This window comes from Delphinus delphis, chromosome 12 (genome assembly GCF_949987515.2).
Source record: "Delphinus delphis chromosome 12, mDelDel1.2, whole genome shotgun sequence".
In the NCBI taxonomy this organism is placed as follows: Eukaryota; Metazoa; Chordata; class Mammalia; order Artiodactyla; family Delphinidae; genus Delphinus; species Delphinus delphis.
The window spans coordinates 9997925-10014124 of record NC_082694.2 but is presented as its reverse complement, the minus strand read 5'-3'; the positions used below and the strand labels follow the sequence as shown (position 1 = coordinate 10014124).

The window sequence follows — 16200 nt, the reverse complement described above, 5'->3', positions numbered from 1 at the left end:
GGGCTACTCTTTGTTGCAGTGCGTGGGCTTCTCATTGCGGTGGCTTCTCTTGTTGTGGAGCACGGGCTCTAGGCGCGTGGGCTTCAGTAGTTGTGGCACGTGGGCTCAGTAGTTGTGGCTCACGGGCTCTAGAGTGCAGGCTCAGTAGTTGTGGCGCACGGGCTTAGCTGCTCCGCGGCATGTGGGATCTTCCTGGACTAGGGCTTGAACCCGTGTCCCCTGCATTGGCAGGTGGATTCTTAACCAGTGCGCCACCAGGGAAGTCCCTATCAAGGGCCTTTAGGGAATACTATGGAAATAATCAGAATTTAATTACACCACAGTGCTTCTAGCCACGGTAAGTCCAACTCCACAGGATAAGGCAATGACAGAATGACTTACTTTGGTGTGAGAGAATCTAAATACATGCATCTTGTGTGTAAAAAAAAAAAAAAGACACAACAATTCAAGGCTTTTGAAAAAAGCATCATTTATTTCAAAGTACAACACAAAGTTGTATTTTTAAGAAATACACATTCAATCTTGTATCTCAAGACTTGGCTATGTGCATTTCAGTTTATCTTTAAAATAAACTCAGGTATACAAATGTTACATACCTCAAGTACAAACAGCACAGAAAATGTGTATGGTCTCAACCGAATGTTTTTACATTCATTCACTGTTCTTAAAGTTGACTTACATTTCTGTAATCTGCTTTTAAACCGAGACAGCCTTATTTTAAAAAAATACTCTATTTTTCAGCACAAAGTCCTCATACGTTTTTAAAATTAGATCTTGGCGCATAATATTGTGAAATTATTAAAAACCAAACTTGGTAATTTAATAAAATTGTCACATGCCAGGACTTCTGAATCAACTCAAGTTATTTCCTTAGCTGTAATGTCAAATTTGTGTTCATACAGATAAATAAAGAATGGAAGAAGACAAGTGGTGGAAACTTGATAACAGTTAAGGTTTTCAGATGTACAGGTCTTATTAGAGTTTGTGGCTGAGTCCAGACTTTTCTCTAAAAGCACAACAGCAAATCTCATATTATCATAATTGCAAGAAAGATCTGAAAGAAGCGAGTGGTACAAGCCTGCCCTGCTTGAGTCTGTTCTGCAAAGATGAGGGTGGGGATTGGGAAGCTCTAGCGGTAAGAAAGAGCCTTAAAAAGATGTCTCGAAAACGGGCACATCACGATGTAGACGAGGGGCCCCCACTTTTTTTCGTTTTCTTTTTGCCTAATTTCAATTCTCATGAGGGAAGTGCGAATTGGACCAGGGGTCGGAGCTCCTCCTTCCGATGGTGGGGCTCCATATCCGCCACGGGTTGTAGGTCTGGCCCAGGTCGTCGGCGGGGCTGGCGGCGGAGGGTGTGTGAGGAGCGGAGGGGCTTTCGGGGCCCATGAGGCCGATGCTCGGCAGTGCGTTGGCAGGGCTGGTGAAGGGGAGGGTGCTGTGCAGGCTGCTGGACCAGATCGAGCTGCTGAACGGAGTGGAGGACCACAGGCTGCTGGTGCTGCCGAGGATCTGCTGACGAAACACAACACAACGGGGAGCGTCAGGCTCGAGGGAGGCAGGCAGGTGGTAAAGCGGCGACAGTTATGCTAAGGGTGGGCTAGACCGCACGGTTCTTTCACTTTAGTTATTTTAAAACAGATGTTTTATACATGAAGCCACCTCAGAGTCTGGGCGCACGGTTCTGATGTTTTAAAGAAGGGGCGGCAAGCCACAGCGGGGGGGCTGCGTCCAGCCGCCCGCTTCTGCGGCCTCAGCGGTGTGCTCAGGAGCTGGCCCCGCCACCTGTGCACCCAGGGAGGAGCTGGACAGGCTGCACCAGAAATAACGGCCTGCGAAGTCTCAACAGGTACCGACCCTGTTTTTTTTCTTCTTAACATCTTTATTGGAGTATAATTGCTTTACAATGGTGTGTTGGTTTCTGCTGTATAACAAAGTGAATCAGCTATACGTATACATATGTCCCCATATCCCCTCCCTCTTGCGTCTCTCTCCCACCCCTCTAGGTGGTCACAAAGCACCGAGCTGATCTCCCTGCGCTATGCGGCTGCTTCCCACTAGCCATCCATTTTACAGTTGGTAGTGTATATATGTCCCTGCTGCTCTCTCACTTCGTCCCAGCTTCCCCCTACCCCTCCCTGTGACTGACCCCGTTTTAAAGAATGGTTAAGATGACTGTAAAACTGACGACAGAATGATTACAAGTGAAGACAAACTCTGGAATCTATGAAGCTAAAATATCTACCATTAAACTGTGCACATCTAATCAATTTAGTTCTCCTGAGGATGAAGAGGTCATCACAGTGGGGTCATATTTGTCACGATTTGTAAAAGCCGAAACCAGTAATCATTTTCCCTGGTAAGAGCACGATCTCTGCAGAACAATTAGCTGAGAAGCAAACAGATGCTCTAGACAAGCTCCAGCCGAGACACGGCGCTGCTCGGGACCAGGCACGCGCCGAGCTCCGGCACCGTCTGACTCTGGAGGTGGTGGGACCTGAGACGGGCCACCCGCCACCCCGCGGTCTAATTCAGTCGGGAGAGGCTGAAGTGAGAGGATTCACACGTCAACCCCCAGCTGCTCAGCTGTTCCTCCCGTAACTAACTGCTTGACCGTCACGGCTCTGAAGAGTGATGGTCACTTTGGCAGAAATGAAGACACAGCAGCAGAGGTGGTGAAAGCGCTAACTCACGCCTTCCGAGCTGCTGTTTGTCATTTGTATCTGTCAGCACCACCCAAGGGACAGCGACGGCAGTGATGACGTGTGAGCGAGCGGGGCCCAAGCCCAGTACTCACTGTGGCCGTGTGGGTCGGGGAACCGGAACTGGCTGGCCAAGAAGGGCTGGGCTCGGTCGCTGGAGAGTCCCAGAGGTATGAGGGGCCACTGCTCAGCTCGTTCCAGCTCCTCTGTGAGGCCTGATTGCACGATCGCGATAACCCGAGCTTGCTGAAAACTTCTGGAGGTGAGGAAGCAAAGGCAAGTCCGTGCTGGATCTGGCCGTGCTCCCCCGGGCAGGTGGGGCATCCCCTCAGGGGTCCGCATCCCACCGCTGCTCACCTGGAGCCATCCCACCCCCTCCATCAGCTCCCACCACATTCGGGGAAAACAGGGTGTGGGGTGCTCTTCTCCAGACCCCAGCGTGCCGTCTGAATACCTCACCCACACCTATCACTGGACGGTCAAGTGCAAACATCACGATCACAGCTAATGTGAAATTCACACAGTTGCCCCTAATTCTGGACAGCAAGAAAAATAAAGAGCCCCAGCATGGCCAGGAGTCACATCTCAGACACAGAATCCTTTCTTGCAGCTCTTAAGTCAGCTCTGCGCAACACGAGCCAGCTGGGACCCGCAGAGCATCGAGCAGACGACCGCGCCTACGGGCTGGGGTGCCGAGCGGGCAGAGGGCCCTATCGAGCAGACCCCGCACCTACGGGCTGGGGTGCCGAGCGGACAGAGGCCCCTTCTGAGGGCCTCTCGCTGGGCCTCCTCACACCGGGGCAGCTGTGCCAGACCCCGTCCAGGAGAGCACAGACAGACCCACTTCCCTGAAGGCGGCCCATCTGCTGCCACCTGACTGCACTGACACAGGGAAACGCATCCTTTAAAAATGTCCACTAAACGACCATCGTACTTTCCTCCACACATGAAAGTGGACCTTATCCTCCCTCTGTCCTTGTCCACAGGCTCATTAGTCATGGGTCTAGTGTTAAACACTCACCACCAGTTAGGTTAAAAGAGTTTCCAAAGGCCGAGAACGAATTGAGGGGTGTGAAGTCAGGGCTGCTGGGGTTGCTGACGGGACTCCACAAACCCGAGCTGAACGTTATAAGAGGAAAATGCAACACACAAAAATGTGATGGTTAGTGGAGACAGATCCCTCACGCACGGCTTCACACACAGGAGGCGCTGCTTCAGCTGGGGGCTCGCGTATTACAGGCAGAAGTGGGGACTGGAAACACCTTCCATAACACAAAGGAGGGAGGCACGGAGGAGTTCAGAGCCCAGGCTACCCTGTCGTGAGCTGACGGCCTGGCTCAGCGGAAGTGTCAGGCAGAGAAAAGAGGCGTTTCTTCCTTGTTTCCCTTTTGGTAATGGAAGATTTATTAAAAAATTATTTCAGGGCTTCCCTGGTGGCGCAGTGGTTGAGAGTCCGCCTGCCGATGCAGGGGACACGGGTTCATGCCCCAGTCTGGGAAGATCCCACATGCTGCGGAGCGGCTGCGCCGGTGAGCCATGGCCGCTGAGCCTGCGCGTCCGGAGCCTGTTGCTCCGCGGCGGGAGAGGCCACAGCAGTGAGAGGCCCGCATACCGCAAAAAAAAAAAAAAAAAATTATTTCAAATCTAGGATTAATTTCCTTTTAGTGTCAAGCAGGTAAAACTGGGACTCTACTTACTGACAGTTATAATCTTATTGTCATCGTTATTTATCTGGGAAAATGAACCGAGGCAGTCGCTGCATGCCACCAGGCCACTGCGGTTGCTCTGGGTCAAAGAAATGGCCTGTCCAATAATTTATAATAAACTGCCTAGAATTTGTTCCGTGTCCTTCCTCTCGAGTGCGTTTTTGTTCTTCTACTTCTAATGATCGGATCACATCCTTTTCACAACAACCATGATAACGGAGAAGGATCAGAAGAGACTCAGAAGGCGGAACGCCAGTCTGTCTCCCTCTCCGCTGGGCCGGAACATGTCGCGGCCCCTCCTCCCGTCAGGGAGCCAGGTGGGAGCACGCACTCGCACTCGGGGCTCTGCCCCACCCAACAGAGAGGCTCCTGACCGCCTCCGACAAACACCTGCTTGTCACCTAGGGGCAAACGCCTCGAAACACACATACGATAGAAGATGCTAAACTGGCCTGGGAAACCCTCCTGCCCTGCCCTGGTAAGAAGGGCCAAACGTACCTGTCTGAGCCATCGCTGTCAACGGGAGTGTGTGACACGCCAAGGCTGCTGGAAAAGTCTGTTTTGCTTGAAGAAACCTTAGCAAAGCCGTTCCCACCTGTAACAATGGGCTCCGAGTCAATCAAAGCAGCCAGGTACCTCCAGGCCGCAGGTACCTCCACCAGACCCGAGGCCCAGCGGTGCCCGGCCTCCCAGTGCCAAGCCGCTCACCTGGGCTCTTGTCGTACCCGGCCGTGACTGCAGCAAACGTGGGGTTGCCGTTCTGGCCCGGGAGCGAGGCTGCTTTTGTCAGTTTGTGTTTGCTTCCGTTTGAATGCTTCGTTTTAGAGTCGCTTGACGGAAGAAGCAAGGAGAGAACCGCTCAGTCCTTGTGGGCAATGCCCCCCACGGAGGCCCACCGGGCACGTGTCCCAGGGCCTGCGAGGGAGCCTGCAAGGGAGCCGGGGACAGCCCTGGGCTGCCCACAGGGCCTGGCCAGGCCTCAGGAAATGCTCTGTGGCCTGAGGCTGTGTAGCCTGGGGGGACAGGGTGGGAGGGGAAGGAATGTGGGAGAAAGGTAAAATTCCAGGTGCGGGAGAGAGGCGGGGGCCGGGAAAGGAGGCAGCCCCGTCCTGGAGGGAATGCCGGGCAGCTGGATGGAGCGGAGCGTGCGGGCAGGTGAGCAGCCCCCGTGCGAGGGCCCCGGCGGCCAGTGCCCACCAGGCCCGGGGCCTCCCGCCTCTTCCCACACGGGCAGGGCGGCCGTGGGCCGGGCGCCGCCGCGTGTGCGGGAAAAGGCGGCCCCTGCTCGAGTGTCATCAGCATGGGGGTCACTGTCACTGCCTGGAGGAGCCCTCCCTGCTCGGCTCCGACCTCCTCCAGGTCCCGCCACAGGTCAGAGGGAACGACCTGCAGACCCACTTCCTTGCCCACAGCGCAGCTGCTGTGGGTCTTCAGTCCTCGCTGACTGTACTCCTGGCTCCTGGCCTAGAGCGTGACCCTGGTGCCCCTCGGGCACGGGTGACGGGTGGGAAGGCGGTGCTGCGGGGAGGGCGCTGAGCCCGCCGGGGGAAGAGGCGAGAAGGGACGGCCGTCTGCGGCACCGAGGATTCCCACCCGCGGGGTGCAGCGCTGGTTGAGCGCGGCACCGGCGGGGGCTGCGGGCCTACCTGCCGGGGCTGCCGTTGACGATGCTACTGTAGCTGCCCCGGGACGTGAACGGGCAGGGAGCGGCGGGCGGTGACGGGGAGCTGGGCGGCGGCGAGGTCTGGCGTTGTTTTAGGAAGACGTCTGCGTTGAGGGTTTGCAGAGAGAGTTTATAAAGACTATCGGTAGCTGGAAGTTAAAAACAAAGGGTCTCAATGTGATACTTGGATTTTTACCCTTCAGTTTCGGTTACTTCTGGCGTTCTAGCTGGTGCTATGCAGGACTCAAGTGTTTCTAACAAGAAAAACCTACAGCTGTCATACGTGTTCTGTTTAAAGAAAAAAAGGGAAGTCATGTCTCCCTCTGCATTCTGGGCCTTTCCCGGAATCACCGTTGTGACCCACCTCCCGGCTGCGTTCTGCAGGCCCTGCTGGAGGGCGCGGTCCTCTCCCTCCCACACCTCAGGCTGGGAAGAGGCCTCTCCACGCCCCTCAGGGACGGGCAGGTGGAGGCTCTGCCAGGACCTGAAAGCCTCTGATCTTCCACACAGGTCCGAACTGCGCAGGTGCGGCCCCAGGAGAACACCCCCAGCTCCTCCAGGATGACCCCCGCACTCCGTGGGCCCACCTGGTGCGGTCCCGGTCCCTGGTTTACAAGGATAGGAACTCCTACTATATTCCTGCTGCCCTTTAAGGCACAGCTGTTTTAAAAATTTAAAACAGAAGAACTTTCAGTGTCACAAAAGAATACTGATTCTGCACTCACCGAATGGAAACACACAACTTGTATCAGAAAAAGGTACCACCTCGCACATCTATGGTGCGCACCGCCAAACAAAGCACCCTTCCCTTCGCAGGCGGAGTTGTCCCATCTCCGGAGCTGCACCCGCCCCGTGACTCTCCCTGCCCCTCCCCCACGGTCCTGGCACCTATCCACCGACCCGTCTCCACCCGCCCCGCTCCCACCCTTGCTTACGTGGAGAACCCCTTCTTCACCTGCTCCGGGGTTTGCTGACCTGATGCCCACACCCTCTCCCTGCAGGATACCCCTCGGGCTTGTGTCGGTGCTGAGGCTGGCACGGCTTGCGTTTACTTCACTGCGCCCCAGACAACCCCATGGAACCGGCTCCCTGGGCACATGGTATTTATTCCCTGCACTGGAGCGCAGCTTCCTCTGTGCAGGAACCACCCCGATCCCAGGGTACAAGCTGAGGACCAGTGTCCAGCTGAAACCTCAGAGGGGACCCAAGGACTCGAAAGCGTCAGCCGGGCCACCGGGACGACCCAGAGGCTTGTTCAACACTTCTTGAATGACCAGGGGTTTTGGATTGTATCTCTCATCTCAGGCAAAAATACAGTACTATAAGGCACCAGAAAGTTTCACAGCAATTACGGGGCTGCAGGTTCTAACCCAGGGAGCATCTCTTTCCAGCATGTATTTACAAAGGTGCGTGTTTAACGCACACCTCACCCGAGTTTCCGAGTTCCTCGCCCTCATTCAACTCACCACCCCCTCTTCTCTAAGCCTCCTTCACCTCAAACCTGGTGCGCAACCCTCATCTTCCCTTTGGCACAAATGGGCCAAACGGAGGCCGTTCTGACACCTCGGTGAGTGTAGACAAATCAGCCCTAAGGGACTGACCCCCAAGCCCTGCCACCAGGCCCTCAACTGTGCTGCTCTCTGTCATCTTCTGTTCCAGGTCTTACATTTCTAGAGGGCGAGGACCTCCACCCTCTTCTAGGAGACGGTGCTACTTTCACAATTTCCTGCAGGCCTGACCGGAGGAACGAGGTCAAGAGGCTAGTGAGAGAACTAACACAGGTTTATGGAAAAGATGTGGGTAAACTGGGAATAAACTGCATTTTTACAAAAAGCAGTTACAGTGTAAATGTATGAGAAGCTAGTCAGGTAAAGGGCTGCTGAGCTGACGCTTTCAGGAGGCAGTACTTTGGGTGATCCACTGCTCTACGCAGATCCTTCCATCCCCTACACTCTGACTAGCTCTCTGGATCGTCTGCCGATTTCTCTGGTGTAAATACTCCCACCGCGGCGGATTAAGCTGCAACAGTTTAACGACCAGCAGACTGTTGAACAGCAGCTTTTGCTGGCTGCTGCGAGCCGGCTCCGGCAGACTAGACACTGGGTCTCCTTCTAAAGCAATACGTGCCCCGGCCATCCCCACCGCGGTTCTCCGGCCCAGAGCTGGGTGGGCTGTGGGTGCGGAGAGCCCGTGGTCTCCAGGTCACCATACTTACAGCTGCCGGGCTTGTGAACGGGCACGGAATCCCACTCTGGCGGTGGAGAGTCTTTTTCACCTTCTGAGCTACTGGTGTTGCCTAGTTCTTGACTATTTGGGAGGAATTTTGCTAGGGCAGGTGGCCGGTTATCCACTAACTTATTTGTACCTGTACAGAATTCAGAAAAGAAGGCTGTTATGGAGGATAATTCCTTTCTTTCGGGCCAATTTCAAAGAACCCATTCTCCTAATGAGAATGAGAACCCAACCGTAGCCGTCCTATGACTGGTAACTACTGACTGATTACTGCCAACTCACAACTACCAACACAACGAATCATTAGGGCATCTGTATGATGAAAAATGAAAATACCTTTTGTTTTCTGGGAATTTCGTGGTTTGGATCCATTTGTCAATGTAGTTGGAAGAGGAATCTTGGTTGGGAGATTTCGACGTTGTTTACTCTCCAAAGGGGCGGTATATGGTAGCTCTAAAGAACTGAAAGACAATCACAGGTGGAACATTCAAACGCAGCCCTTTGTTTCAGAGCAGAGAGGAGGAGTCACTGATCCCTCTACAATTTCAACACCTTCTTTTACTCATCTGGCCTCCTGAGGCATTATCAACCCACAGTCCCGAGGGCTGGCCGCGTTCCAAGCACCTCCAGTACTGTTCAGGAGACTCGCACTTGCAGATTTATCCTCTGCTATTCGGAGTGCGGACGAGGAACTGAGGTCCATTGTTTAATAGTATGTAACGGGTGGGAACACCTGCGTCAGAGAAGGTGTCTGAAGCTGTTGGCACAGACTAGCCACTCAGGAGGTACTAAGTGCAGTCATCCCGCTGCTGAGTGCGTCTCACCTGGCAGCTAGACCGCCTGTGCAGCTCCGGAATATGAAGATTCTGAAGGGTCTCAGACTTAGAAATGCCAAAGGTTCTGCTACTCAAAGCCTTGAACGCATTTTTCTCGCGAACACTGTGTACTGACCAGGGCTAAGCTCCTGGGTGACCTACAGAACCCCGAGAGCCCGTGGCAGAATAGCAGGGCTGCTTTACTTGCCGAAGGTGTAGGCTGAGTCGGGGAGATGAATATTCTTTATTCTTGAACTCAGGGTTCATCTTAGACAAAGACTTAAATACTATTTTTATTAATCTATTTAGAGTATATTTCTTCTAAAATATTTAGAGGTAAGCGTAAAATAACAAACATATATAAAAAGGACAATGAATTGGCTTTGACCTTCCTGTCGGCAAGGCAAAGTGGGTGGCAGCTGGGCTATTTTGAGTTTCCACAGCCTGATGAAGAAAACGTTAAAATGTGCCGAGAGAAGCAATCTCTAGGAGAAATGAACTGGGGAGATGGCCCACGTAAAGTAGCCTGGTGAACAATGGAAATGCATGGACCCTAAAAACCTTCTTTACAAAGCTGCTTCTGTGCCGCCCACCAAGATCAAGTTGCAGGCTTGGGAGGCCTCTGACAAGAGCTGGGCTGACACAGTCCAGGAAAAGGACGTCTTCCCGGGGAACGGTGGGACACAGCTGAAAGAACCCAGCGGCCCCTGACGAGAATTCCAAAAATCATCATGCGTCTCCCCTGGGCTCCTGGTGACGGCTGCAAAGCTGTCAGTTTAAGGCTGAGCCAATAGCTTGCTTTTCATCGAAAATATTACAAAGTTTACCGGTCGACACAGATGTTCTTAAAACGGGTACGTGTCTGGCATTTTCCACTGTAGCGCACGTCCTGCCCCAGCCTGAGTGCCCCAGCCCTCAGACGTGGGATTCCCACATGCCGCTCTGCCCCCGGCCCCACCCTTCAGGTTCCTCCTCCTACCGCTGCCCCTCCAAGTTCGCACTCCCTGGGGGGCGGCCAATTTCTGCTGGGCTCGGGGCCAGGCACAGACCACGCTGGTCCACACCAGAGTGCAAAGGTCAGACGGGTCAGGCTTTCCAGATCCAACGGCACCACCAGCACCGGCACCCCCCCACCCCGCCCTGCAAAGAAGGTAAGCAGATGACAAAACAGTACGTGAAGCATGACTTCATAAACAGATAAATTTTTTTTTAAATGTATAGCTTTTTTTTTTTAACATCTTTATTGGAGTATAATTGCTTTACAATGGTGTGTTTCTGCTTTATAACAAAGTGAATCAGCTATACATGTACATATGTTCCCATATCTCTTCCCTCTCGTGTCTCCCTCCCTCCCACCCTCCCTATCCCACCCCTCTAGGTGGACACAAAGCACCAAGCTGATCTCCCTGTGCTATGTGGCTGCTTCCCACTAGCTATGTATTTTCCGTTTGGTAGTGTATATATGTCCATGCCTCTCTCTCACTGTCATGGCTTACCCGTCCCCCTCCCCGTGTCCTCGAGTCCGTTCTCCAGTAGGCCTGTGACACAGATGAATTTTAACAGAGGCTCTTCACAAACATTTTATAAGGTAGGAGGTCAAGGGTCATTTTCATTCTTTTGTTTCTTTATATTTCACAATTTTTCTATAATAAAGTGTTAGTATGTTTGGAATTAGTGTAAGAGCTAGCCAAAAATTCGAAGGGTTCGGTTAAGCCACATAAGTAGAATTTTAGGTGGGGTAACAAACTGACGTGAAAAAATCCACCGTTTACGGGCGAGACTATTAACGCTGCAGTTTTAGAAATCGTCTGCCCTCTGCTTCTGACTGACAGGGTTATTTAAAAACGCCACCTTTTAAAAAACAAAGCCTCCCCTGACAGAGACACCCAGACCTCTGGTAGTGGTGGTGGTGGAGCTGGGTGGGTGTGAACTGTTTGTAAGCAAGTCATTTATAAGTGTGGGGCTGGGGACTGTCTATACAAAGCTTCACTCTGCACCACTGTGGAGCTGGTTGGTTTTTAAGGAAAGAGGTGCCAGACAACTGCTTTAATTTTGCTGACTCATCCTTTCCTAAGTTAGACCAGATGAGCTCCACCAAGAAGCCTTTTTTAAGGCTTCTGAATAAAAGGGATAAGGGCCAACTTAATTTAGGTGATTCCTTGGAAGGGAGAAGAACAGAAAGCTAGCTGGGATGCCGACGCACGCTCATGAGTGTCATACTCGGTCCACGCCCCCGTCTGGGGAAAGAGGGGAGGCAGAGAGCTGAGGGCAAGGTGAGGGCTTTCCCAGAGCCGAGGGCCTGGAGGCCGGTGTGTGCACTGTGGCACCCACGGCCCTGAGCCGAGTGCACTACTCAAGCAGACTCTGACAGAGGGTACAGTGATTCTACAACACGTTTTGCTTATTTTAGATGATTACATTTAAGTTATGTAAACATACACTGATAAACAGAAAACAAAAGAATCAATGGATAGCTGGTATCCTAAACCAGGGAGCCCTGCGCCTTTCCTGGTCTCCTGAAGTCCTTTTAGTGTCCGACATCTCTCACTCCCTGGCATCTCTGACCTAAAATACAGTCTTCTGGAGGTCTACAGACCCACTTCTACAGCGTATAAACTGGAAAAAAAGGGGAGACCAGATCTCTGCCCTGTAACCCTCTGCCCCACAATTCTAGTGGTTGCTTTGAAGTCAACTCTTCGGAGTTAGTTAGGGAGGATGGGGTTACACAGGCAAAGACCACGTGGGAGCCATTCCTCTGGCTTACTACCACTTACTTATAGGAAAATGAATTCTTCAGCATTTAAGGATTTGGGTCTTCTGGCCTGGAGGTGATATAATATAATGTTCCAACAACACTGATAATATTTAAAGACTAATCTTTGATAAAGCGAGTGTGAGCTAAACCCACAGATTTTACTATTAGAACATCAGCTTTTTGGCCAACTGATATATAAATGCTTTTTCCCCACGACGTAAATCTTCCAAAAGAAAGTCATGATATATGCCTTATTAATACCTCTTTTTTAAAAGTGTGCACCTATTTCCTTCAGATACGTGGAAGCACATATAACACGCTGAGCACTTCTTAGGTGACAGGAACGTCAGGTGTCACTGGGGCGGGACCAGCGCGGGACAGCACAGGGCATTTACTGTCACACCCGAGTGGAGACAGCAAATGGCTCTATTCAGAGGCCAGCTTTCTGGTTATTAAAAAAAGGTCTTGAACTCTGAATTTGACTGAGGTACTAAAAGATTCTGACTCAATACTTTTATCCCTGAATTCAGAAAAACACAAAACAAGATCAGTGAGTTTAAAGAGATTAGATACAGGAGATGAGAAGACCAGGGTTGATATAGATTTCTCCAGTTACAAAAGACAATTTAGAGCACGTTGCTTAAACTGTCTTCTGGTAATGATTTCTGTTAACTATACATCAAAAGGACGAGTTAACCACTCTAACTGCCTCCTAACAGGGGCTGGAGAGCGGGCAGCTCTGGCCTTGGGTTTACCAGCAAACTCAACATCCCTGCAAAGTCAGGGGGCGTCAAGTGGAGTCGTTTACAAACTTGCAAAGTCAAATCTGCTAATGGCTAAGTTATTTCATAAAAAAATCAGAATATGACAGAAATCAATGGAAGAGGGATGAGAGGATTAACATGTACATACGATCTGTCTTAAAAACACTGCCCTCAGGCATGAAGGAGAATAAATGGCAGATCTGGTGACAGCCACCTACGAAATGGTTTCACTACGATAATTCTTAGAAGCTGGGTTTTAAAATTTATGATAAGAATGATAGCATAACTGTCCATTCTCACAAAATCTCAGCATATGTAGAAACTAGGGTTTTTCATAATTTGGGTTTTTTAGCCTCATTTACTTTAAAACATCTGATCAGTCAACTAAGCCTGAGAAAGGTCTAGAAGAATCACCCCTAGTCCCTAGACGAGGGTTGATTCCTGTACTGGGCTGGCAGAGCGTTAGCACCGAAGGACCTCAGGCGGAGACTCAGTCTCGGGAGCCTCAAGTGCATCAGCCATTACTCCACTTGACGTTGCTTCTAACTGGGTCAGACCGTTCTCAACGAAGCGTGGGGTTAGGTCACTTAAACTGACATTTTGCACAAAAGGGTAACTTTTAGGTATAAATACTCTGTTACTAATCACTGCCATATCCTGTGTTATTGCATAAGTTCAGGGACAAGGTTAAATTTTACTGCAGTAATCACTAATTTCTTATTAGCTTCTGGTTCTACAGAACAGACGGCCCCTGTCGAGTTAAGCTGTATAACCCAGGGACAGAGTCTAGCTTATTGATGTTTCTGCAGAGCTCAAGTTTTATTCCTAGAATCAGAGTAAGAACAGACCCGCAAAGCTAAGGGCAATTCTAATGATAAATGTCTTCCTTTATCAATTTATACCTAATTCCCTCAACTTCCTGGGTCGACGGCCACTTACCACACAAGAAGGCAAATACTGGCTTCCACGCAGATGGCCTTTTATATGCTGAGCTAGAAAGGGCATCATTAACCACACTGAAACTAGGAGTAGTTTACTAGACAGACCCAAAGTTTAGTGAAAGTATGAAGTAAGCTTGGTAACGAATAACCCAAGAGTTCAACTCATTCACTGACCCGGGGAAACATCCTGCAGGTCGCCCTCCCTGTGAGGCCCACAGGACCTGCCCCACGGGAACTGGACGGGAGCTACTTCATGGTAGAACTGTCCGGTAGTCACATCTGCCCTGAGCACTGTTTTTTTTAAGGTTAAGAATAAGTCCTCCCAAGTTTTACAGCACAGAATTCTAGACCCCAACGGCAGCTCTGGGTTAGTGAGCAGACTCAGGGCTCTAGCTGAGAGAAGTTATGCTCGTACCTGCGGCTAAACCACCAAGGCCACCTCTGTGCAGAAGTGAAACGGCTCTCTGCCTGGGAACAGATCACCAACCTACATTTTCCTCCTCCATTTTCACAAGTAGCTTTAACTCTGCCTTTTATACTTCTGACATCGGAAGCATGTGGCTGTCCCTCACCAGCGACAGTGAACACTGGGCAGCAGAAAAGACCCCCTAGGAACGTCATGAGGGATGCAGCTTTTGTTGCCAAAACCCCCCTAAAAACCAACCAAGCAAACGAAAACATTACCTGGTTCTCACCAGTAACAACTTTTACATACCTCATTTCTCTGAACTCATTTTTCTTACCTGGGTTTCACATCTGTTGGGATTTCTTTCTTAACATTTAAGAGTTTTTTGCTTTTCTGTTTCACTTGAGACATTTCATTTTCATGTTTTTCAGGCATGGCTTGTTTTCCCTTTTGCTTTTCTGTATCCTATAAAAAAAAATTGACACAACTGCTGAGAAGGATTAACAAAAATGCCTGATATAGTGCTGTCTGAAGGCAGAGACACAAAACCAAACACGTAGTAGATACACACATCACATGAATAAAAATGATCAGCTCCTTTCTTCAAACCTCTCTTTATTGTGGGTCTGTCAATTTTTCAGTCTTTGATTTACTATAAATTATGTTTTGGTGAGTGTGAGTTATAACGAATGTCACTTTAACTTATATCCTGACTGGGGTGGGTGCTGACAGTGGTAGCAACAGACGGGTAGCTTCTTGTTTTTAGGCACTGGGGAGCAAAACCTTGCCTTTTGTACAAGAAAAGTTAACTCAGGACTACAATACAGAGTTACACACGACTGGCGTTGTGGGCTGAGAAGGCCACAGCCCAGCTGCATCTCAGAGCAGTGCTGCCCCTGGGTCCTCGACCAGTTGAGCACGGAGACCATACCGTGCGTTTCAGAGTAAGGTGATGCTGCCGCAACACCCAGGCGTGAGCACAGGGGGCTTGTCTCTAAACAGGGCAGGTATCGTTCAGGCACTGGGACCCTGCCCGGGAGCCGCCTGTGGAGCGGGCGTGCACCGCTCATGCGCAGAAGGACCACACGCAGCACAGATGGGAAATGAAGAAAACAGAAACCTGGTTCTGTGTTCCCGGTGCATAGGGCCAATCGGGGGAAGACATACCCGGCCGAAGGGCAGAGCTGTGGGTATGGGGGAGCTCCCGACACAGGGCAGATGAGCGTCCACCCGACAGCATCCGGCTGCACGGTTCTGGCAGCCTGGATTTTAACAGGTCACACAGACCCATCTATTTAGCTGCAGAGAAAGGCTAAAACAGCCTCCTGCACATACACCTTTTGAGACTCTTCTGAGTCGTGCAGTATTTCCGGAACTCTGTGGACCGTGAGCCCCTACAGGACAGGAACCTGGTTCTTTCGTCCACGGCTGCTTCTCAAGCACCCAGCACTCAGGTACTCAACATGTATCTGCTGAATGCATGGGTAGAATAGGGTTGGAAAAGACACACATCCAAGAGAAAATGACCTCCCAAGATTGAAATCCACTTTGGAAGAAAATGCACAAAACTGGCAAAGAGATCAGTCACAAAGAGACAAGAGCACATGAACTCTACGCAGGAGTGCTGAGGGGGAGGCATACAGACTGCTCGGCCGGGAGAAGGGTAACAGGCACGGAGGCCGCCAGTCCTGAGCTGTGTCTGTAAGGAAGCAAATGACCGGGCAGGAGATGGGACAACCAGGAGAAAACCAACAGCAGAGAAGGGAGGATGATGCCAGTGGGTGCACAGAGGGGGTCCGCTGGAGAGGGGCCACTGAGGAGTGGTTAGGAAAATGCCGGGAAGGCAGAAAGGGAGTGGGGCAAAGTTGTGGAGCAAGTCTGTGCTGAGAACGCTTTCCAAACGCTTATTCATATCAGAGACGGCTGGGACCCCACTTGAGGACCAGTAGCTGGCATTCTGCTCCTCTGCAGTCATCTGTCACAGAGGAGATACGGGACACAACGCCAGCCCCATCCCTGACATTTGGCCCAGAGCACCCGCCAAACGTCAGGGATGCACAGGGGAGGGCGGCTGGCCAGAAAGTGTCACGTGTAAATTTTATTTTAAAAATTAATATATGTGGACGACACTGCTGGATATCTTTAAGAAATGATTTTTTAAGCCACTAGATTACGACTGAAAAAGAATTCTGCTCTACAATATTAAAGGCTCTATTT

The 16200-nt window shown here is 50.9% G+C and overlaps 1 protein-coding gene across 2 annotated transcripts in view; it reads right to left on the bottom strand.

The window, feature by feature from the left end:
- Nucleotides 1-455: 455 nt before the first annotated feature.
- The window catches only part of TMEM131 (transmembrane protein 131), a 192292-nt gene continuing 176547 nt past the window's right edge, over nt 456-16200 (bottom strand). Inside the window, exons 33-41 of one of the 2 annotated variants that reach the window (XM_060027310.1) lie at nt 14321-14448; nt 8639-8763; nt 8286-8435; nt 6054-6219; nt 5116-5237; nt 4906-5002; nt 3723-3820; nt 2797-2957; nt 456-1514 (exon numbers count right to left, since the gene is read on the bottom strand). In XM_060027310.1, coding sequence (XP_059883293.1) covers nt 1230-1514; nt 2797-2957; nt 3723-3820; nt 4906-5002; nt 5116-5237; nt 6054-6219; nt 8286-8435; nt 8639-8763; nt 14321-14448 — 1332 coding nt within the window. In that variant the 3' untranslated portion in view covers nt 456-1229. The remainder of the gene's footprint in view (nt 1515-2796; nt 2958-3722; nt 3821-4905; nt 5003-5115; nt 5238-6053; nt 6220-8285; nt 8436-8638; nt 8764-14320; nt 14449-16200) is intronic. The other variant, XM_060027311.1, reaches the window with a different exon arrangement.